This window comes from Pseudochaenichthys georgianus, chromosome 4, assembly GCF_902827115.2.
Source record: "Pseudochaenichthys georgianus chromosome 4, fPseGeo1.2, whole genome shotgun sequence".
NCBI lineage: Eukaryota > Metazoa > Chordata > Actinopteri > Perciformes > Channichthyidae > Pseudochaenichthys > Pseudochaenichthys georgianus.
The window spans coordinates 12822562-12845525 of record NC_047506.1 but is presented as its reverse complement, the minus strand read 5'-3'; the positions used below and the strand labels follow the sequence as shown (position 1 = coordinate 12845525).

At 41.8% G+C, this 22964-nt stretch overlaps 1 protein-coding gene across 3 annotated transcripts in view; it reads right to left on the bottom strand.

The window, feature by feature from the left end:
* The window catches only part of ttll7 (tubulin tyrosine ligase-like family, member 7), a 91359-nt gene that overhangs the window by 22448 nt on the left and 45947 nt on the right, over positions 1–22964 (bottom strand). For all 3 annotated transcript variants that reach the window (XM_034081816.2, XM_034081815.2, XM_034081817.2), the window contains exons 13-16: positions 11057–11192; positions 5841–5927; positions 2942–3158; positions 167–462 (exon numbers count right to left, since the gene is read on the bottom strand). In XM_034081816.2, the coding sequence (XP_033937707.1) occupies positions 167–462; positions 2942–3158; positions 5841–5927; positions 11057–11192 (736 nt within the window). The remainder of the gene's footprint in view (positions 1–166; positions 463–2941; positions 3159–5840; positions 5928–11056; positions 11193–22964) is intronic.

Sequence of the window (22964 nt, the reverse complement as noted above, 5' to 3'; positions counted from 1 at the left end):
CGGGGAGTAACTCTTGATTGTTTCTTTCAAACTATTTGGAGTAGTGGATCAGTTGAGGATTGCCTCCTTTGAATCTTTCAAAAATGAATTCTTACTTTTCTGTGACTGACAACTTATCTGACACGTTCTGAATTGTAAAGACTTCTTTGTGTGTCGTGTTTCTTACGATGTTGGAGTGGATGGTCCCCAGGCTGTTGCTGTGAGGGACACGGTGGGCGGAGCCACTGCGGCTCAGCGAATGAGAGCGCAGCGTGGCGGAGCTCGGCCTGACGAGCGGCGTGGCCACGGGAACTGTGGGAGAAGGCCTGGAGGACAACGCCCGCACCTCATTGGGCGACGAGAGGGAGGCGATGGATCGAGGGCAGGAGATGGAGCGCCTGATTGGTCCAGAAAGTGTTGGGGAAGCTGAGGGGGCGGGGCTGGTTTTGTGTGACTTGATTGGAGGTTTCCAGTGCATGCGACCTGCAGAGAAACAGAAGTGTAGGGGAGGGAGGGGGGAGAAACACTGAATCACTGTCACACTTCAAATTATTTTCTTCCCTGATCCTGTCTCAATGTCACTGTCAAGCTCTCCTCTCTGTTTTCCATCTGTTGCCTGGTGGCTTTGGAGATGAAGTGTGGCTTTAAGACTCCCATTGCAGCGCTCTGGCACACTGGTGTGTGTGTGTGTGTGTGTGTGTGTGTGTGTGTGTGTGTGTGTGTGTGTGTGTGTGTGTGTGTGTGTGTGTGTGTGTGTGTGTGTGTGTGTGTGTGTGTGTGTGTGTGTGTGTGTGTGTGTGTGTGTGTGTGTGTGTGTGTGTGTGTGTGTGTGTGTGTGTGTGTGTGTGTGTGTGTGTGTGTGTGTGTGTGTGTGTGTGTGTGTGTGTGTGTGTGTGTGTGTGTGTGTGTGTGTGTGTGTGTGTGATTAGTCAAAACCAGAAACTAAACTGTAGTTCGGTCTGGTTTGGGGATGGATTAAAGAGCAGCTCTCTCTCAGACAAACGCATGAACACACGCAAATGCACACACACACACACACACGCAAACACACAAGAAATAAAGCTACAAATCTGCACTAGCACTCTCCGTTACCCTTGAAATTGCCAACCAGCATATTAAAGTGTGTTTCCGGGCAGTGTGTGTGCGTGTCTAACATCAAGTGCGCAGACAAGTGATTATACTTGTGTGTGAGTGAGTGTGCGTGCATGGCTGCTGAACCTTCTGAGGTTTGGATATTTTTTGCCAAATGAGAGCATTATGGGGTTTAGTCCTTAGACCGAGCAGCCCTTTGGTGGCATGGTATGGAATAGGGCTTGGCAGAGATGCCATTTCCTCTATGCACACACACGCACACACACACACCCAAAACTTAGGTTTTTCAATGGCTTTGTCCCTTATTTAGTGACCAATAGAATGAGCTCATGCAAGGGTATGTTCTATTGAGCAGTATAACTGTCGGCCCACAATGCAACTGAAGATTTTCTTTCCAAGGTCGCCATATAAGGCTTCTGTGAAAGGTACCCTGTCTCTCACTTCAGAGAGGCAAACGTGAGTTGATGTTTGTGACCTATACGAATTGGTGTGAATGTGTAAGACTTATCCCTCTCACTATAAAACTAGGAATAGTTCAGCATTAAACTCAAGGATATCTCAAGGTTAACAATATAAGGCGTCTTTTTTCCTTTTTTCTCCTTTTCCCTTTGAATCAAATTCCTCTTCTCTGGCGTCACCCTTCAATAATTGGAAATGAACTGTTCAGGGCACCTTTCTTTACTCAAGTACTTTTCAATGCTTCAACGTGTGTGTGTGTGTGTGTGTGTGTGTGTGTGTGTGTGTGTGTGTGTGTGTGTGTGTGTGTGTGTGTGTGTGTGTGTGTGTGTGTGTGTGTGTGTGTGTGTGTGTGTGTGTGTGTGTGTGTGTGTGTGTGTGTGTGTGTGTGTGTGTGTGTGTGTGTGTGTGTGTGTGTGTGTGTGTGTGTGTGTGTGTGTGTGTGTGTGTGTGTGTGTGTGTGTGTGTGTGTGTGTGTGTGTGTGTGTGTGTGTGTGTGTGTGTGTGTGTGTGTGTGTGTGTGTGTGTGTGTGTGTGTGTGTGTGTGTGTGTGTGTGTGTGTGTTGTCCAGTGTGAAGCTAGAAACCCAGTTTACATAGATACTCAGCAACAAAGTGCCACTTATGAGTTGCAGACTGTGATCACCCTCTTTACTTTAAATCCAAGGACCTTTTAACATTGTATCACAACAATCAGGCACATATACTGGCAGGCTGATGAAGATCTGTAATGTGCCGCCTGCTGGCTCCTCCATCTCAACCTTCACTATAGGTACTGATCAAAGCAAAACTCTGCATTTGTATTTTGAAAAAGTGTGTTTCCATGTATATGTAAAAGTGGTCTGTACAACTATGAATATATTTCAAACTGTAATAATTAAAAGTGTCCAAGGGAAGGGTGTCGTGTGCTTGTAGCATCACAGGATCAATTGAAATGTCCCTGTAGCATCATTATATGCATTAACATATATCTCACGTCTGCACTTTGTTCTGTTGGAGTCAGAGAAGATGGAAAATGGAGACACACTTAAAAATGTGAATTTGTGTGAGCAAATTTGCACATCTGAAAAAAATGTTTTGAAATTAAGCTATCCGCTGCAATCAGATGGAAGATTTCCAAAATGAAATCAACAAACAGGGCAGGAAACAGAGAAGAAAAGCAGAAAGACGAGCAAGCAAAAAAAACAACAAAGCAAACAAGAAGGATTGCAGGAAACGAGGTCTCTGTCAAACCCCCACAGTCTGGCTTCCTAATTTTTTTAATGACTGATTTTAAATGCCATTTTCTTAATGTCTTTCATTTTTTGTAAAGCACTTTGAATTGCCTTGTGTTGAAAAGTGCTATATAAATAAACTTGCCTTGCCTTGCCAAATGAAGACATCGTCAGACACTTTTGTACTTCCTGCTGGTTTACCTGAGCGCTCAGACAAGTTCTTCTCCTTGCTCTCCCCGAGGTCATAGGAAACTTTCTTCTCCCTCTTCTCTCCTCCTCCTGCTTTCCTCCTCTCCTCCTCTTCTTCGTCTGAGGAAGAGCAGGAGTTATCGCCACTGCTGCCACTGGTGAAGTCAGCCAGGTAGTCCGGCCGCTGACGCCTGGGAGTCTGACTGCTCTCTGGCATGGCTGTCATTGGCTGGCAGAAACAAACAAAAAACACACAGACATGATATAAGATGTACACATAGATCCATTTCGTTGGGTAATGTGTGCATTCATACACAGATTAAACAGACATGATCATACACAAATACTGTGTTTCTCCTTCCCATCCTCTGTAACACACACACACACACACACACACACACACACACACACACACACACACACACACACACACACACACACACACACACACACACACACACACACACAGATATCCTTCTACTGTTTTCACTGACTGAATTCACTTCATTTCCCAACACCATCCTAAATGTTTGTAAAAAGCATCTCACAAGGACTTTCAAACACAACACACACACACAAATACAGAAAGACATTAAGATGTTGTCAGCCTCTCCTCACCCCCCAGCCCACCACCATCTGTCACTGGGAGACCCACTGGTGACACGGCTAGCCCACGTCTATGTTTGTTTGCAGGCTCATTATGCACAGATACATAAAAACACACAGAAGCCTGGCTACAACCCTGAATGGGAACACAAGTGGCATAGTAACCCTTAACAAATTTGACCTGAGTCATTGACATTCAAAGTCTGTATTTATTACATTTTTTACATATCTGTGTCAACCAATGAACTGTAAATGCAACTGTGAGGCAGCTTTTATTTGGAAAATGTTATTTTTAATATGCAATTTTGATAATAACCAGACATTTTAATCTCAGCTAAGTAAACGTGTCTGTGTATATCCTGACCTCCTTCAGCCATAAAACACAGGGACATTTAGTAAGGAGTTCATTAAGCTGAGTGTCTATTTCACATCCTGGAAGGGGACACACTGATAGGATTAATAAGCCATGTATACATCTGTTATTCAACGGTTAGCTAGGGCAGGGCTGTCAGGCCACCCAAATGAATGGGCAGGAAGTGATCACAGGGCTTACACAGTCACCGCTGGGTAGCTGTGAGTGTGAGAGGATGATAGGGACAGAGAGAGATTAAACACATTAGAAGGGTATAAAGGCGAAGATGGGAACAGCAGATTGATGGGGAGAGAAATAAAGAGGAGGACGAGTTACATCTGACAGATTCAACAGAGAGGAGGCATTGAATAGCAGGGAGAACGGAAATGAGCACAGAGGGAGAAAAAAGGACACTGAACATCGGAGTGGGGAGAGAAAGGGAGACGGGAACAGACAGCGGATGAACAGTGGAGAGCAAAGACAAAGAGAGAGGCAGACACCGAGCAGATGAGGAGAAAGAAAGAGAAATGTAGGATGAATGAGTGAGAGGGTAAATCAAGCTCAACGGTGAGCAGGGGAGGAAGAGAGGGGGGGGGGGGGGGGGCGGAGGCCAATACCAAGGGCAACAAATGTGATAAGGTACAAATCATAATTACAGAGGTGGACAGATAGAAAGACGATTTACTTGAGAAATGTAGTAAAGTGCAAATGTCATGTTCTTTACTTGAGTATTTCCCTTTCCTGGTACTTTTTACTCATCCACATTTATTTCATCCCTACCCAACAGCTGCAACACGTGTTCAGTGTGTGATAAACACTTTACAGCATCAATATAATGATTTAATAAACTTTATATATATATATTCATCTGAATGATGAGTCATTTTATCATTGTTACTTAAACCTTTTTGAGGCTTTCTTTCATCCCAATTCTATAATATTCGTACACTAAGTACAAATACTAATTTGTACGTTTACTTATGTAAGAGATCTGAGCACTTGGTCCAGCTCTACATAATAAGGAATACAAGAGTTAAAAAGACAATCAAATAAAAACTTAAGAAAGAGAAAAATAACACTTGAGGGCCCTCTCCTCCCTCTCGCTATTTCATTTCCTGCCTCCCTTGCCATCTACCACTCGTCCTCTGTGTCTGAACATTTCCTCAGCGATAGCAAACCTTCCTTCCTTCAAAATCTGGTCTCTAATCCCTCCGGCTCTCTCCTCTCTTCTAGCTCTCGCAAACTCTCTGGTTCACTCTCACCAGATGGCTTGCGAGCGCTACACCCAGAGGAGTGAATCTATCCGTCACAGCTCTTTCTTCCCCCTGCTCTCAATGTCTCTCACAGCCCTCTCTGCAACATCGAAACTGACGGGGGCCAAATTCAGGTCCTCATTCTGGCTAAGGCCTCTCTAATGCAGCACTGAACTGCCCTGTCGAGTCCCTAACACAGTCTTTGAGTGTTCCAGACAATTTAGCCCTCAAGTGAGGGATGGATGTAGATTTGCAGAGGGAGAGAGAGGGAAGGAGAGGTGAAGGGAGGGAGTAATGTGCTGTCGTGTAAAATTGAGGGGGCGTATAGGTATATGTGGCAGAGGGGGAGAGGGAAAAAGAGGGAGATGGACAGAAAGAAAGATAGCATGTAGGGAGAGAGCGGGAGAGACAGGCTGACAGCTGTCCCCTCGGGGAGTTGGCTCTTTTCTTTGGGCCGTTTTCTGATTCTTTTCTTTCTCGCCTAACCCGCAACCCCCTTCTTTATTTTCCTGAATCACGTCCTATATGCTTTCTGGGGGTGTTAGCTCCATGCATCTGCCTACCTGCCTCCCCCTCCCTCTCTCTTTCTCTCCTTCTGACACTCTTTGCACTTTTCTTAGTTCCCTTGAGACATGTGGCCCTTTCTCTCCCTCCTCCCTCTTGGAGTCTGTCTTCCTTCCCCTCTCACACTCTCACCCACCTTCGAGCCTCGTTGCCTGGAGGTTTTGCCCATCAGCTTCTCATCGTCCAGTTCGCACTGCTCCAGCAGATCTAATATGTCCTCCTCCTAAACACCAACGCAAGACACACAAGGTCGATTAAAATAGGTCAAAGGTGATGATTTATGTCACATGAGGAACATACATCGTCAAGCATCAGCAAGAACTAACCCGTCAGTTCAATCTTTGTGTAACACTATTAAGGAATAATTAACATTATTTGATGGTTCATAATTACTTTGAAGTCAAAGCGAGGGAGGAAAAAAAAGAAACTTCAATTATTATCTAAAAAAAGGGGGATGAAAAAGTTAGACTTCACAGGCATATGCACCTTATCTGGGGGTTATAAAAAAGGCCCTGGCGGAACATGCCTTGCTATTTGGCAGCGCTCAGAGGCTGAATTTGGAAAAGGCAGCGTCATGGCCAATGCCAATATACTGGGGCCGTGGTCATTTGGCCGGAGCTGAAATGCAAGCAAAGATGATTAATGTTGCTTCACGGCCTGGACATAAAAGGCTCCCACTTGACGCTCAAATACAGATGAAAAGTGATTGTTTTCTCTCTGCTTAGCCATAAAGCTGCATTCTGGGGTCCGTGAATAGGTCACTGTGCCCGAGGCTCTCTGTGTCGGTGTGTGAGTGCTGAATATTTGTACAGCGGCATTCTTACAAGTCTGGAAGTCTTGAAGTACACATCATTGGGAGCAGACATTTATTTTCTTTCTTTTTTTATGAACTTTTGCCTTTTTGTAAATGTGTGACTTTTTAGTTTTTATATACCTGTTTGTGTGTATGAGAGTATGAGAGAAATATTAAACATTATAAAGAACCATTCATTGTAAGGATAGGATGCACTAAATCTTTTTTAAAAGTAGTCTTGAGGAGCTAACAACCAACATTTGATATGTTAATGTTTATTTAACTTGATAATTAAAAACAGCACTTTGCCTTGCTTTGAAGAATTTAGAGTCATTTTTATTTAAGTAAAAGTCTGCTGATTTAATAACCTTTTTACGACGTGAAAGCTTCCCCGCCCACTGTGGTTTAAAACCACCGGAGGCCCATTACCTTGTACAATTGCACCAAAGCAGATTACATGGATGTTTTGACATGTTATACACTATGGAAGAAACAGAACTTGACACGTATAAAGAAATGACAGTTTAACTGAAAGCTACTCTCTCTCTTGCTAAAGTTAAAGTGTTTCCAACAGAGTGAGTCTACATCAAATGATGCTCCTCTATAGATCGGCTCTTATTTTGCGATCTCTGGCTCCATCATTTTTAATGATCACTTGCAAATTAAACATTTTATACCCAGCATGTCTGCATTCATAATATGTAGCTGCCTGTTAAACTTCTTTGCCAACAGTCTTTGTACATGTCAGCTCATAAACTACACCGTCCAAACAAAGTACTTTTTTGGCACTGGAGGACCAAGTGTGTAGTCCTGTCCAGAAAGATTTGTATCTTTTTTTTTGTTGAAAAGGCAGTAATTTATTTCTCATCCTGACATTCTCCGACTTCATATGTCTTGGCTGTTTGACAGATGACGCTGTCTCGTCCATTTCTGTGGTTAGGAATGCATTTCCTCCATTGTAAAAAAACTAATAATGTACACATACCCCTGAGCCAGAAGAAATGGCCTTATTCCTTTAGACAAATAAAGAAAAGCCCTGAGGACCCCTCTCATTTCTTCTTCAAAGCAAGAGACATAGACTTGATGGAGAGAGGATAGACTGTGACACCTCTACTCCCACTGTTAAGCAGAAAATAATATGTTCCAATTTTCCCACAAGATTCTTGCATAACAAACAGCAGCTGTAAAAACGCACTTCCTACACTCATTGCATGTACGTAGGTGGCTTGTCTCACAACAGCAGGAGCTATTACTTTAGTGGCATGTACGTCGTGCTGTATTATGTTGTGTCTGTGAGTGGCTGGTTGTACTGGAACTCCAGGTTCAAATGCAGTGTGCAGGATAAAACCGACCCATTCAGTTTCAGGCCATGTGCATCAGTAATCATGTGTTTTTAATTCTGCATGCTGTGCAACATGATTAGCAGCTAATGTGCAGCTCATGGTTCCCACCCATTTTTCTCTTAACCATAAAATGATTGAAGTTCATTTTGAGCTGTCCAAAACTACTTCTAGATTTGTGATGACATAAAATCCATTTGAAAATAAATGTAAAACTATTAACTCTTCTTTAAACCAGACTACCAACAGCCCTTTAAAGACTGTTTGTATCCCTCTGCTTAATGTGCATTTCCAGAGCTTGAAGACCACTTTGATAGGATCTGCACTGACTTTGAACTGCTCCCACACAACTTTAGCAGTTTGTGTACTGCTGCTATTTTATCATATTGGCATAGCCACAGGCCAGCTGAGCATGCACCTGCATTTTTATTTGTATTTCCATTATCTATGAGAGCAAAATAGAGGAATGGGAATTTCTGAGCCAGGTGGGAAACATAGCAAGCTAAGAATAGAACTAACAATTTGATGCATACCTCTCAACCAAACTGTAATGGAAGAGGGGAGAAGGGTGATGCAAACCCTGTAGATGCAAGTGTAACAGTCATGAAGCCTGGGATAACAAAACATGCTTTATTTTCTTTGATAGTGTGACAATCCATGACAATTTTCAATTCATGGCCCTGAGACGCCAACAAAGGCAGCAAACACGAGTCTAGCGGGTACAATGTCAGTCAGACTTGACAGATATGGAAGGCTGGCAAATGACCTCTGGCCCCTTGCAACAGGAAGAACCAGCCAAACAAGCAATGCACGTCACAAGATGACTTGTGGATCCCACCAGGGTTATAGTCCAAAGCACTTTGACTGACCGGTGCACAAAATTAGAGGTTTGGTTTATTATGAGATCATTAACTGTTGTGTTTACAGATAGAGACCTAAAGATGGGTACGTTTAGCTACAAAGTTAAAAGTAAACTTCCGAAGTTTCTTTCTAGATGTAAAAAAAAACAAATTGGTATTTGGCAGAAGCTTAAATCTACTAAGAGGTGAATTGTGGCCGGAAGTTGGAGTGAGGAGTGCCAGGAAGAGTTTGTTGTGTTGGAGTACAGAAAGTGTAACCTAATGTTATCGAAAACATTTTCAATGTCGAGGCTAAATACTTGGCTGATTTTAACAATATCAGGTCTTGAATTGGGAACTTGAAGATCTTTTAGAAGCACTCTATTTGCAACAAAAGCATTCAAACTTGTGCATGTCATAAATAAAGTAGTTTTTGAGTCACCACAGTCAGTGTGAGCAATGAGAATGGAGTATGAATATTAGTTTTGTCTAGAGCTCAAATAGGAACATGTGGGAGGAAAATGATAACAATAACGAAGCTGAAGGGCACAAACAAACCCACCTAAAGTCTGTCAAGAAACTCAAATCATATTATATTCTTCCCTGGTCTGCTGAATATCATATTTGAATTCATTAACATAATTTATTTTAAAAGATTGACGAGATTGGTATCTCACACTTTCACTGACAATCCAGTATATACTCATGATCATGAGTTAGCAAATATTAGATCGATTTTCCTTTGTCCTAATCATCTTTCTCGCTTTCTACATTGACTGAGTGCCACATTTTTGTGTTGAACATACCTCGGCCAGTTGTATGCCTGATCTTTGATTGACATCTCCACAAAAAAGTATCTATGTATCAAAGATCCCCCTGTTGAAAGGACGCCCATTAACTTTCTGAAACCAGCTTGCAAGTGGGTGGAAGCTGTTGAAGTAGGTTTGTTTCTACAAAAGCTGCAGTAGTTGTATATGACATCCCCTCCCAGTGAAATTAATTTGTAATGTCAATACCACTGTCAGAAATATCCATTATAAGCATTCATTTTTAATATGTGGTTGCCAAAAGCAGTATGTTTCTTTGTTTGATCCGCATACTCATCAATGCCTTTTCCCTCCATGTGTTGTAATATCCCCCAATCCTTTTTCTGTGTCTTTTTGATTCATTGATTTGCTATTTCTGAATACATAACCAGACTTCAAAACAGAACAGTGCCTCTTTCTTGTGTATATTTTCTTTGGAACTTGACTCAACTCATCAAGTGCGTCCTTAATAATAGTCTTATCATAATTCTCTCTATTTATCAGCTTCTCACCATCTTTACACTTTATGACTATTATTGTCAACCTTCTTCCGTCATCATTTAAACCCTCCACATTTCTCTCTATTCGGCCTCTCTCTACCAAAGTTGTTTGTTCTAGAATTGAACTTCTCTTCATTGCAAAGTCTCTCCATGCCTTGAGGTTCAGCTGAAGCTAGATCCCTCCTGGTACCAGACCGGCATTGGCATTTATATGCATGCAATGACTTCTACCCCACATACAAACATATGTCTCAGTATATTGCAAAACAAGTTTGCGTGTATGTATTATACTATATGTTCCAATGTGTATCCCTGAATCTAAATAAATAATCTCCCTAAAGGAAAGTAAACCAAAATACGTGGGCAGCAACTGTAATCAACTTTGAAGCCTCTCCATAACTAACTGACAGGAATATATAGAAAGAGGACAAGAGAAACTGAAAAGAGTATCAAAATGTAAATAAATAAAAATGACACTGTTGTCTTGGTTTGATTTGCTTCTAAAAGCTCATGTGCACGGCACAATACATATTTTCGAAGTGAATGACAGTGGAAAAGCTCAGAGATAGAAGAAGAAGAAGAAGAAGAAGAAGAAGAAGAAGAAGAAGAAGAAGAAGAAGAAGAAGAAGAAGAAGAAGAAGAAGAAGAAGAAGAAGAAGAAGAAGAAGAAGAAGAAGAAGAAGAAGAAGAAGAAGAAGAAGAAGAAGAAGAAGAAGAAGAAGAAGAAGAAGAAGAAGAAGGACATTCTGTCAGACGTTCCTACAAATCTGAAGGACAGCAACACACTTTCCACATTATTTGTGCATCCTTTCTTGCCTCTGTGGACAGAATCTTAATAGAAATGCATGTATTTTTTTTTTTTTCTTCATGTGCTTGTCCACAAGTGTCTGCATATTGTGCGTGTTTTTTTGTTTTTGTGTGAGGCTCTGCAGGTGTGTGTGTGTGTGTGTGTGTGTGTGTGTGTGTGTGTGTGTGTGTGTGTGTGTGTGTGTGTGTGTGTGTGTGTGTGTGTGTGTGTGTGTGTGTGTGTGTGTTGTGTGTGTGTGTGTGTGTCTCTGCCACTGACGTACGTGCCTTCATTCGTTTCAGAGGATTATTCATTTCCTTTTGAAGTGAGGCAGCTCGCCCGGCGAGGAAGGTCTGAAAGGCGGCCGAGAGCAGGCTTTCATACTTCTCCAACAGCAGCTTGTCGTCTGGGGGGTAGATACGTCTGTATGCCGTAGAGACACAGGGAGAAAAGCAAGGAGAGTGAGGGAGGAGTGGAGAAAGAAAAGGCAAAAAAGGAGGGTCATCAGTACTCGGAGAAATGGGATGAGAAGGGTGAGAGAAGACATGATGAAATAGAGAAAACAGAGTATGGGTTCACAGAGGAGAGGGTGGGAGTGATTGGGTGGATGAAAAGAAAGAGAAGAAGGGGATTGGGGTTCAGCAAAAAAGGGATACGAGGTGAGAGGAGGAGTGTTGACAGAAGTGGGAGGGAGGGAGTCGGATAAAAGACAGAAAAAAGGAGGGTAAGAATGGAGTGAAAAGAAAGAAAGATGAAGAAAAGCAATACAGAGATTGAGAGGGGGACAGATTGATGAAAGAAGAGGTCATGGAGTGAGGCACAGAGAGGTCGAGGCACAGCGGGTGAGAGTGGTAGATGGACAAAAAAAGAGAGCAAGCAGGAGGGGAAACACAGGCGGAGAGAATTATAAGTATTTCAATGAGAGGTGTGGAATGATGGAGAGACAAATGAAGGTGAGGGGCAGAGAAAAGACAGACAGAAGGAAAGAAGTATTAATGGAGACCTTGAGTCAAGAAACTGTACAAACTTCAATCCATTATTTTCACACGGTGTAATACATCAATGCAACTGCTTCACACACACACACACACACACACACACACACACACACACACACACACACACACACACACACACACACACACACACACACACACACACACACACACACACACACACACACACACGCACACACTGAAAAGTGCACTTCAAAGTGTGTCACAGTCTTTGCTGATGTGCCCATGCACACCTTCTGTATACTTCTGCTTGGTTGTAACAGTGCTCAGTGTTTATCTTAGGCCTGGGAGGATTAGGACAAAGTATAAAGCTCTGCCTGGTTATCCTCATAATACATCTCCAAATGCTCCCATTTCATTGCTTTAGCCATCAAATCAAAACAATGGCACTGTTTCATTATGCACAGAGAGGAGTGTAAAAGCAGAGAGACATTTACAGACTGATACACATTTGAATGAACATAGTGTTAACTTAAGGGGAGTAAAGTACAGACATAATTTGACTATCAAACAGATATAAAGTTGGCTTCACTGTTTATGCGGCTGCATGACATTTTCTAAGGCATTACTGTTAGGCTTTTCACACATCAGCATCTGAGCTGTAGATTGTAGTAAGGGTATAATAAAGTAAAGTTTAACATTGCCCAATTTCATCATTAAACATGTTACTGCACCCCATCTGGTGCGTTTGAACACTTAATGCAGACATGCTGTTTTAAGTACATGATTTCTATATAGTTGAAACGTTGACCCAATTATATGCATTACTTTAGTTACTGCAGTTCCAATCAGGAAACTACTGAATGTTAAGAAACCTCACTTTATTACCTTCCCTTGGCACTATCCTATAGGATACCACCTTTAAGGTACATGGACCAGATTATTTTCTTCCTCCTGAGAGACTCTGAGAGCAGTGAAACAAATCTACAGTAGTGCTGCTCAATTAATCATATTTTAATCGCAATTACGATTTTGGCTTGCAACGATTATGAAAACAACATAATCTAAATAAAACGATTATATATATTTTTTTTATTATTATTATTTATTTAAAAAATATATATTATTTGTATTGGTTTTTCAGTTGAATTATGCTTAAAGTTCAGGGTAATCAACTGTTAAAAACATACTACACCTTTTTTTTTCTTCAATAAATTGATGTTTTCAAAGTAAATGGATAATCGTTTTTAATAATCGTGATATCAATTATTGACCCAAATAATCGAGATTATGATTTTTGCCATAATCGAGCAGCCCTACACAACAGTGGGATATACTGAATTTAAATGACAATATATGAAAAGAGCCAGAAATGGTCGACTCTCAAAAAGCAACATAAATCAGTGAAAAGTAAAAGGTCTTTTATCGTTTTTACTTTTATAGTGAGTGTTAACTGCTCCCTCTTTTTGGCACTCTCCCTCTCTGAACATATGGACGTTTTATTTGAGGTTGACCCTGCAATATTGTTTTTAAAATAAAACGTTTGTGCTGAGGCTTATTTTCCTCCCACATGTTCCCAATTGGGCGATAGAGAAAACTAATATTCATATTTCACTTACATTAGCTTAAAACTATCTCTGTTAAGGTCAAAAGGCTCCTGATTCCAACTGTGTAAGTGATGTTAAATGCACATCAACAATGGCAGTTACCAGCTGGGTTTCCCTCCGGTTCATCAGGGTCTTGGCTTGTCTGTAACTGAGGCAAGTTTCATCTAATCGCCGAATGTAAGTAAGTTCATTACCCAAACTCATCTAATGAGTAGCAGTGTGTTAATCAGACTCCAGTGCTGCGCCGGGACACCATTTGAATGCTAAGAGGGCTTTATTAGGGGCGCTCCAGACAGACCTCAGCCTCTCTGATTGACTGTCTGGCTGCGTGTCTGAAAAGAGGAAGGAGGTGACAGCACTTCATGCAGCCTGCCATCTGCATTCTGACTAGCCATTCAGTCAATTGATGAGTCAAGAAGTCACTTACACTTCAGGTTACAGCAAAAAAAGGCCCAGTGTGTCTGTGTGAGCCAATTGTCTAGGGGGGGGGGGGGGGGGGGGGGGGGGGGTGTGTGTGTGTGTGTGTGTGTGTGTGTGTGTGTGTGTGTGTGTGTGTGTGTGTGTGTGTGTGTGTGTGTGTGTGTGTGTGTGTGTGTGTGTGTGAGAGAGGCCGTCTAGCTCACAACTCATACTTGGTCTTACAAACAATATCAGAATCTCACACATACACCATTAAACTCTTTTATTACATGGCTTAGTTGAATACTCGATTCTGATTGGTCAATTCAGAACACGTGACACGTTGTTAATACCGAACAGACAGACCGCTGTCAAGGACTTATTGACCGTTGTTAAGGACGCTCACATCTTCAGAAAGAAGTCCGGTCGATTTAACTGTATACAGTTGGGCCGAAAAGCAAACTGCATGCAGTTTGCTTTTCTTACTGGGACAAGAAAAACAGCGGAGAAGTAACGGGGCAGAAACCCTCCTTTTTACGCAGCGGTCCAGACATAGACATCAAACGGCGACACATATTCACTTGCCAGTTACTTTGTCATTAGGGCAGGGATATCTAGATACTTTCCAATGTTTGACATCATGAATTGTGCTACTTTTAAAGCAAGGAGCGATGTTTTCAAATCTGTAATCAAAAAGCTCCTCAAAAACGCAAGCAGGTCCTACCGTTGGCTTTTCAAACTGACAAGAGACGCTCTCACTGTTTTTCAAATGTAACAGTTTGAAAAGCAAGCAAACTGTCTGATTGTCTTTAGTTTTCCGCTGTCGTGTGATAGCAACATGGAGGATTTTAACATTCATTTTAATATATTTGGAGAGCACAGTAATTTGGAGTAATAGTTAGTGGCTGATGAGTCCCCAGTGAAGAAAAGAAAAAGACAAGAGGGACAAGAAAACAGCGGAGAAGTAACGGGCAGAAACCCTCCTTTTTACGCAGCGGTCCAGACATATACATCAAATGGCAAAACATACAGTGTGCAGTTACTTTGGCATCAGGGCAGGGATATCGAGATACTTTCCAAGGTTTGACATAATGAATTGTGCTACTTTTAAAGCAAGCAGCGATGTTTTCAAATCTGTAATCAGAAAGCTCCTCAAAAACGCTATCGAAGCAGTTCCTGCCGTTGCTACGTTAGTTCAAACAGTAACATCGGACTATTTTTCTTCGCGGATGCATGTCAATTTAAATCAATACATACAACTATTTTTTAAATCAATAAAATCATTTTCTAAATCCATAAAAGCATTTCAATTAATATTGGGAGTCATAACGTTACTTTGTTGAGAATGTGGCCATGTAATAAGCGGGATAATGTGCAGCGACTTGGTCATTATGGGGAAAAGAACACCTTCATGCCGATCTAGATCCCTCCGCTTCGCGTCGGGCTCCTGATCAGCCTGTCGGTGTTCTTTTCCCCATAATGACCGCGTCGCAGCACATTATCCCTTACTTATACATATTGCTAAACACTTTTACACGCACAATCATACTCTCTTTCACACACTTTTGTCTGGGCCATAAATCAAACTGACTTACATACAAAACTGTATTTTCTTAGAAACACTATTATTCCCACTTATATACAACATCATACTACAATATTATACTCTAGTAGTGTATGCAAGATGGAAAACTGTGTGTAGAGAGGAATGATAGTGTATGTGAGAGAGAAATTGTGGTATGTATAAGGGTATAGTAGTGTGTGTGTGTGTAGGTGTGTGTGTGTGTGTGTGTGTGTGTGTTGTGTGTGTGTGTGTGTGTGTGTGTGTGTGTGTGTGTGTGTAGTGTGTGTGTGTGTGTGTGTGTGTGTGTGTGTGTGGGGTGTGTGTGTGTGAGAGATGATAGTGTACTGTGCGAGCGGCATTGTAGTCTGTATGAGGGTATAGTCCGTGGTGTGTGTGTGGTGTGTGGTGTGTGTGTGTGTGTGTGGTTGTGGTTGTGTGTGTGTGTGTGTGTGTGTGTGTGTGTGTGTGTGTGTGTTGTGTGTGTGTGCGCGCATGCTACGTGTCTGTGAGAGCGGCTTGTCGTCTGTCTGCGGGTCTCGTCGTGTGTGTGTGGCGCGCCTGCTCGTGTCTGTGCGCGCGGCCTTGTCGTCTGTCTCTCGTCGTGTGTGTGCGCGCGCCTGCTCGTGGTCTGTGCGCGCGGCCTTGTCGTCTGTCTGCGGGTCTCGTCGTGTGTGTGTGTGTGTGTGTGTGTGTGGTGGTGTGTGTGTGTAGTGTGTGTGGTGTGTTGTGTGTGTGTGTGGTGTGTGTGTGGTGTGTGTGTGTGTGTGTGTGTGTGTGTGTGTGTGTGTGTGTGTGTGTGTGTGTGTGTGAGAGACTGCTCGTGTATGTGAGAGCGGCCTTGTCGTATGTCTATAGTCGTGTGTGTGCGCGCGACTGATCGTCGTCTAGCCGCGTTCACACTGCGGTCCTTTTTCCCACAAAGGTTCATGCGAACTTAGTTCATGCGAACGTCGTTAGTTTCGCATGAACTAAGTACAGATCGCGTTCACACCGGAAAAAGTCCCTGGGGGTGGATTAGGCAAATGAAGCCGCTGACGTCACTTCTTCTTCTTCTGCTTTGGGTTTACTGGCAGGCCCCAAACCACTTCACGGCGTATACTGCCGCCCAAAGTCCCCGGCCGGAAGTCCCCGGAGTTGGGGACTGGCTTCAGTAGAAGCTGCTGGGAGTCCCAGCAGCTTCTACTGAAGCCTTCCGAGTAAATCGCCAGAACGCCGACACCTCCTCATCTCCACCGCTCCCATGTTTTATTTTGTGTTGCCATAAGTTAGTCTCTCAGCGTTTCTGCGCTGGGCTAATGCTAATAATGCTAATGCGAGGATAATAAAATGGCGGCTTCACAACACTTTTTGGGAGTTTTACGGGGCGTGGTTTGCAATCCGCCCAGCCAATCAGGAATATAGCTCTTTTCTCAAAAAAGAGCCGCTCGAAAGTCCCTGCTCTCTAGCAGGGACTTTCGAGCGGGTAAAAAGGTTCGCATGAACTACTTTTAGTACCGGCTCTTTTTGGTGTGAACGCGATCATGAACTAAGTTCGCATGAACCTTTGTGGGAAAAGTACCGCAGTGTGAACGCGGCTTATGTGAGAGAGGAATTGTAGTATGTATGAGGGTATAGTAGTGTGTGTGAGAGAGAATGATAGTTTATGTGAGAGAGGAATTGTAGTATGTATAAGGGTATAGTAGTGTGTGTGAGAGAGAATGATAGTGTATGTGAGAGAGGAATTGTAGTATGTATAAGGGTATAGTAGTGTGTGTGAGAGAGAATGATAGTATATGTGAGAGAGGAATTGTAGTATGTATAAGGGTATAGTAGTGTGTGTGAGAGAGAATGATAGTGTATGTGAAAGACAATGCAGGGTTGCGGTCGAATAGTACGTTTCTCTTAGGAACCTTCCTAACGGAGTGAAATGACCCGGAAGTACCTCAGTGGCAGCCATGATAAGTGCCGTTCGAATGCTCTAGAGATCAGGGATGGGCAAATGGCGGCCCGCGGGCCGCATGCGGCCCCCACCTCCTCTTTTTGCGGCCCTCAGATTAATTTCTAAACAACGTAATTAATTAAAATATATATATATATATTTTGTTTTACTTGTAGTACTGATACCGTCCACTAGACTCCTAGTTATGTCGCGAGCTGCATAGATGATTTCAAATACCGCGAAATAATCACCGGCTGGTGTTATGCCTGCTGTGACGTTAAATTGCCTCTTGTAATTATGCCTTTACAAGCTTAAAAGTTGTTTTTATCATCTGAATTTGACGAAAAAAGTTTAATATTCTTAAAACCAAGACTTTGTTTATTTGAAATCAGATGAAAACAAACTGTCACGGACCCTGCCGTGTTATCTATGATTACTACGCTTTTCATTCATAATTTCAGCGGGAGGGAGGGGGAGTGGCGCTGAGGAACAGCAGAGTGCGGGCGTGTTGACATTCCCCTTATTGTGGAATAAGGGGAATGCAGAGACTGGCTACAAGTGTTTTAGGTTCAAGTTGACAACTAATGTCTGGGTTAGTGTTCATGACTTAATGTGTATGTCATCTAATGGTTAATCTCAATACACACACATTTTCCGTGCTTTCCAATAGTTTAAAATAGTTTTATTCCACTGTTTAATGACCTGTTCAATACAAACATGCCACTTGTAAAAATGAAATAACATTTCTATGAACTGATATTTGTTTTGTGAGCTTATTAGAAGATGTTCCCATTTTTTGGGGATGTTCCCTTTGATTGTAAAATGTCAATGAAGATGTCAGACTTAGTATATTTGTTAATAATTACATACAACACATGGAATTTTAGTGTGTGTGTGTTCACACTGTGGCCCCCACAAGTGAATCTGTGGCCCCCTGGTGGCCAGTACATCAATGATGTGGCCCCCACCACCATCAAAGTTGCCCATCCCTGCTCTCGATGATAGGAAAGGCGGTTTCAAACTAAGAGAAAAGGCTGCCCCACAATGCCTTGCAGCCACAGCATTTGCCGTCACACAACATTCGGCCGTTCGTGGAAACAACCGATTATGACCGAGAAATAATATCATGAAAGTTACGGTGCTTATTAAGCATTTTAAAACGTATGTGGTAAGTTGCCAAAGTGCTTTGTTTTGAACATTCATCAGTATTATAATCAAAAAGAGAAATATGAACGTTAGTTTTTACTGAAATGATCAGTAAATGTAAGGGAGAGGGTGAAGAGCATAAGTTTCACTTTCCTTTTTTATTTCAATTCCAACTTTGGTCATGAAGAATATGTTTCTCTGTTGTCCACGTTCATAAAGCATAAAACAACAGCATCAGAGCACGGTGCAGAGTTTCTAGATGAGTTCACAGTAGTCCCTCGTTCTTATTAAACATCCATGTTGTAGTCTGCTGTATAGAAAACTGTAGTTTCCATAGTTTTCCCCACAGCAGCAGATGACGTCCGCTGGCGCATCATAAACACGTCGGATAGTGAAAGTGCAGTCGGATTCTCAAAGTACCGCAGTCTCTTCTCCTAAGTCCTTTTGAATTCTCCTATCTACTATCCCTTAACCCCGTGACGTTTCACTCAGAGGTCAAGGAATAGACGATAGGGTTAGACGTTAGGAGCTGATTGTTGGACTATTCGACTGCAACCCTTGTGTTTTTGAGAGCTTATGACAGGAGGACATTGTACTGGTTGTGAGAGAGCATACTTTAAAAGGAAGTCAGCTTGATCCAACAGGAAGCCAGTTTAAATATTCATTCCTTGACTGGTTTACAGCCTTGAAAACAAAGCCTGAAGCTGCTCAGAGCACGGCTACATTTGAGCTGCAATAAGAACTGTTGGTAACACTTTATATTAAGGTACACAAATTCACCATCAACTAGTTGCTAATTAACATTCATATTAGCTATCTATTAGTCATTATAAAACACTTATTAATGCCTTATTCTATATGACCAGATTATACAAATAATAGGCCATTAGTTGAGAGTTTTTCCTCAATAACCCTCTAATTAATGCTTATTTATTGCAAGTAAGGAAGTTGTTGTACATGAGTTGTGAACTTAAAATGCTCTGCTCAATATGGGCCCAATAAGACAGTAGTACCTAATTTTGAGTTATTTAGACTTAATTAACACTTAATAGTTTCATGTCTTGTTACATAAGAATAGATCATATTTAATCCAAAAAATATATATTTGTGATCATACTGTGTGACCTGCTTGTATGTACTTACACTATAGGTGTACTGTTCTCTCTATGTGTTGTACTGTCTCAGTGTGAACATAGATTAAACAGCCAGCCAAAGTCTTTTGAGAACCAGGGAATGAGCAGCCATGCTCCTTTATTGACTTATTTGCAGTCTACTGACATTCAAACGGAGTGAAACTATACAAAAAGAAGTTACAAGGCACTTAATGATCTCATACATGCAAGTGTAACATACACAGATTAACACTTAGGACCGCTAAGTGTAAACAAGGTAAATATAGCTAATGCTAGCTGTGCAATAAGCATGTATACAGGCTAGTATGGCTAACGCTAGCGTGAATGCTAACGCATTTTAACGCAGTTTAAACATCTCCAAATGTCATCACATAAACACAATACATGTTACTAATCCTTACAGTCAGTGTAAGTGTTAGGCTTACACTTACAGTCATTGCTTTCTGACGGACTTGACCCTTTTACTCTTCAAGTTACACAGGGAAAATTAGTAGTAATCTCCTGCCATAGTGGGCGGTGTCCGTCAAACAAAAAATGTAGAGCCAATCACGAACTGAGAATTTAGACCAACTTCCTTTTCAATCAAACTCACTTACTTTTCAATCATACTCTCTCACACACACAACTATTCTTATGCACACACCCTATCATTCTGTTTTATACACATACCCAGAGCTATTTAATAGAAGAGTTACGATATCTCCGTTCACTCCAATGGACCACTTTTTTACAGCAATGGCGGATCGTGGAGCCTCTCAATCGTTCCCCGGAAGTTAGCGCCAAGGCTAGCAGAGCTGTGGAGTTGCAGCATAATACACCGTTCGTGACGGACTTTTAAAGGTAAGAAGAAGTTTAAAGGTTTATATTGCGGATATTATCAGTACATCTGATTCTAATGAACATGTGTATTAAAGGATGTCAGTGGATTATCCCTAAATTAGTAGATTTAGGGAACGTTTACAGATCAAGCTAGCATACCGAAGCAAGTTAGCAACACACATTGAACAGCCTTTTAATTGTACATTCCGTTCTCTTAATGTCATTCCGTCCAACATGTTGAATTAGAGAAGAGGGGCTTCTAAACGGGATTGTATGCGGGGGTGGAGGGAGTTAAATATTAGATAAATATAACTTTGGTGCGTGTAAGAGTGAGTGTTTTTAGCAGAGCCATATTGTGTCCTTGTGATTATGTTGATTATTACCTGTCTGTATAATGTTGCAGCTCAGCTGATTTTGGATTGATGGTAAAGGGAGAGGGACTTAAGTGAGAGTGAAAACACAAGGTAGGTTTAATACTACTGTTTTATATAAGTAAACACCTTATCTCCCCAAGGCATTTCCCATCCAATAGGTGTGCTGTGTGTGTATAACCCTTTCTCCTGTCTGTTACTCCCTCTTTCAGCACAAGAACCAGAGGGGGGTTCAATGGAGCCTGAATACCTGCACTGAGACCCTCACCCTGAGTCTCAACTCTGTGTTTTTCAAGCCTTTCCCTGTTTTTTTTGTATTAAACAAAACATTAAGCTTTCCCAATGGTGTGGTTTTCGTTTTATGAAAAAGTGCAAATGCAGTGTTTGTATATAATTACATCACATATTGTGTTGCTGTTGGTCGTGAAATTGCTCCTGCTGACTTGAGCCAGCCATTTTTTCCTCCGCTCTGTGTCAGTGGGGAAGCCGTACATTCGTACTCCTTTCTCGGAGCGATGTGAGCATCCCCAGGCAGCACAGCAAACCATGGTGGAGACTAGGAGGCAGCACAGCAAACCAGGACAACACGGAGGAAAAGGCACCGACAAACTGCTTGATATGCTATTCAATGTTTATTGAATTCCATGTATTTGCAATGGATGTTCCTAAAACAACACATTTAACATCATCATATGCTGCTGCTGCTAGTCCTTTGATAGTCACCTGTCGGTCTCCTGTCCTTTCTGAAAGCCATAAAGATGACATTAGTCATTTAGATAACTTGTGTCCTCAATTACCATGGGATTACTGAAACTACCATGAATTTAAGAAAATGGTAGAAATGAATCCAATCTGAATTTTAAAGCATTAATTTAGATCCCCTCCCTCTAAATGTATCAATAAACATTAGAAAGTGATGCTCCTGACTACCATACAAGTTTAAGAAGATAATATTGGTTTGAAAGAATTCAAAGCTATAAATAAACAGCAACAGGCTCTTTAACAAGGCACTGTTAGTAACATGTAAACTAGTTGTTCACACTAATCCTAATATTATCACTTAATATTAGCAAATTCGATTTTATTTTTTAAAACATATTGATGTAAATACATACACATATTGATTTGTTGTATACATATTGCAAATCAAAACCTTTATTCACTAATAATTAACAAATCGTAGTTCTATCTCCTGTTATCAATGCATTCACATTGCCCGCCATGAACTTCCGGGGAACGATCCTCGTCTACATGAACCACGTGACGATAACCGTTTTTGGACTTCCGGTGTCGTAACTCTTCTATCTATATGGCGCTGCACATACCTATAGTCATTCACATGAACTATTATTACCTCTTATATAAGCTATTATTCGGCCTTTCATTCACTGCTATTCTGTTTTACATATATGACTATTGTTATTAACATGAAATACTATTCCCTCTTACAAAGGTTATTATTCTGTCTTACATACATTGTTTACCGATTACACACATACTACTATCCTCTTTCACATACACTATTATAATGTTCTATTAGATTATAGTTGTTTGTGAAAGACAATAGTGGTGTGTGTACGAGAGTATGATGGTGTGTTTAAGAGATTTTGTTTTTGTGTGTGAGAGAGAATAGTTATTTATGTATGATAGTAAATGAAGGAAGGAATGACGGTACGTTAAAGGTGGTATGATGCTGTGTGTGAAAGAGTCTGGTGGTGTACATGTGAGATTCTGATATTGTTTGTAAGACCAAGTATGAGTTGTGAGCTAGACGGCCTCTCGTGTGTGTGTGTGTGTGTGTGTGTGTGTGTGTGTGTGTGTGTGTGTGTGTGTGTGTGTGTGTGTGTGTGTGTGTGTGTGTGTGTGTGTGTGTGTGTGTGTGTGTGTGTGTGTGTGTGTGTGTGTGTGTGTGTGTGTGTGTGTGTGTGTGGCCTAGCATTACTATACTTGTGGGGACCTAAATCTGTTTACACAGTCACGTGTGGGGACTCGACTCCCTTACGGGGACAAAATGGAAGTCCCCATAAGGGGAATCATTAATGTTAGGTTGAAGACTTGGTTAGGGTTAGGGTAAGGGTTACCCCCAGTTTCCACCGGGTCCGTCTGCACCACACGCGCCGTGTTACGGCTCAGACGCGTCCCAGAAGCGGCTCGGCGCAGCGCTTCTCTAAAATTAGGATGAATCCTATTTTTGCGGCGGAGCTGCCGTAAGGTAAGGTCGGGCAGGCAGCCCCCCCTCGCAGGAAGTGGAAAGGTGAGCATCCGGGCCAGGCCCATCCCCC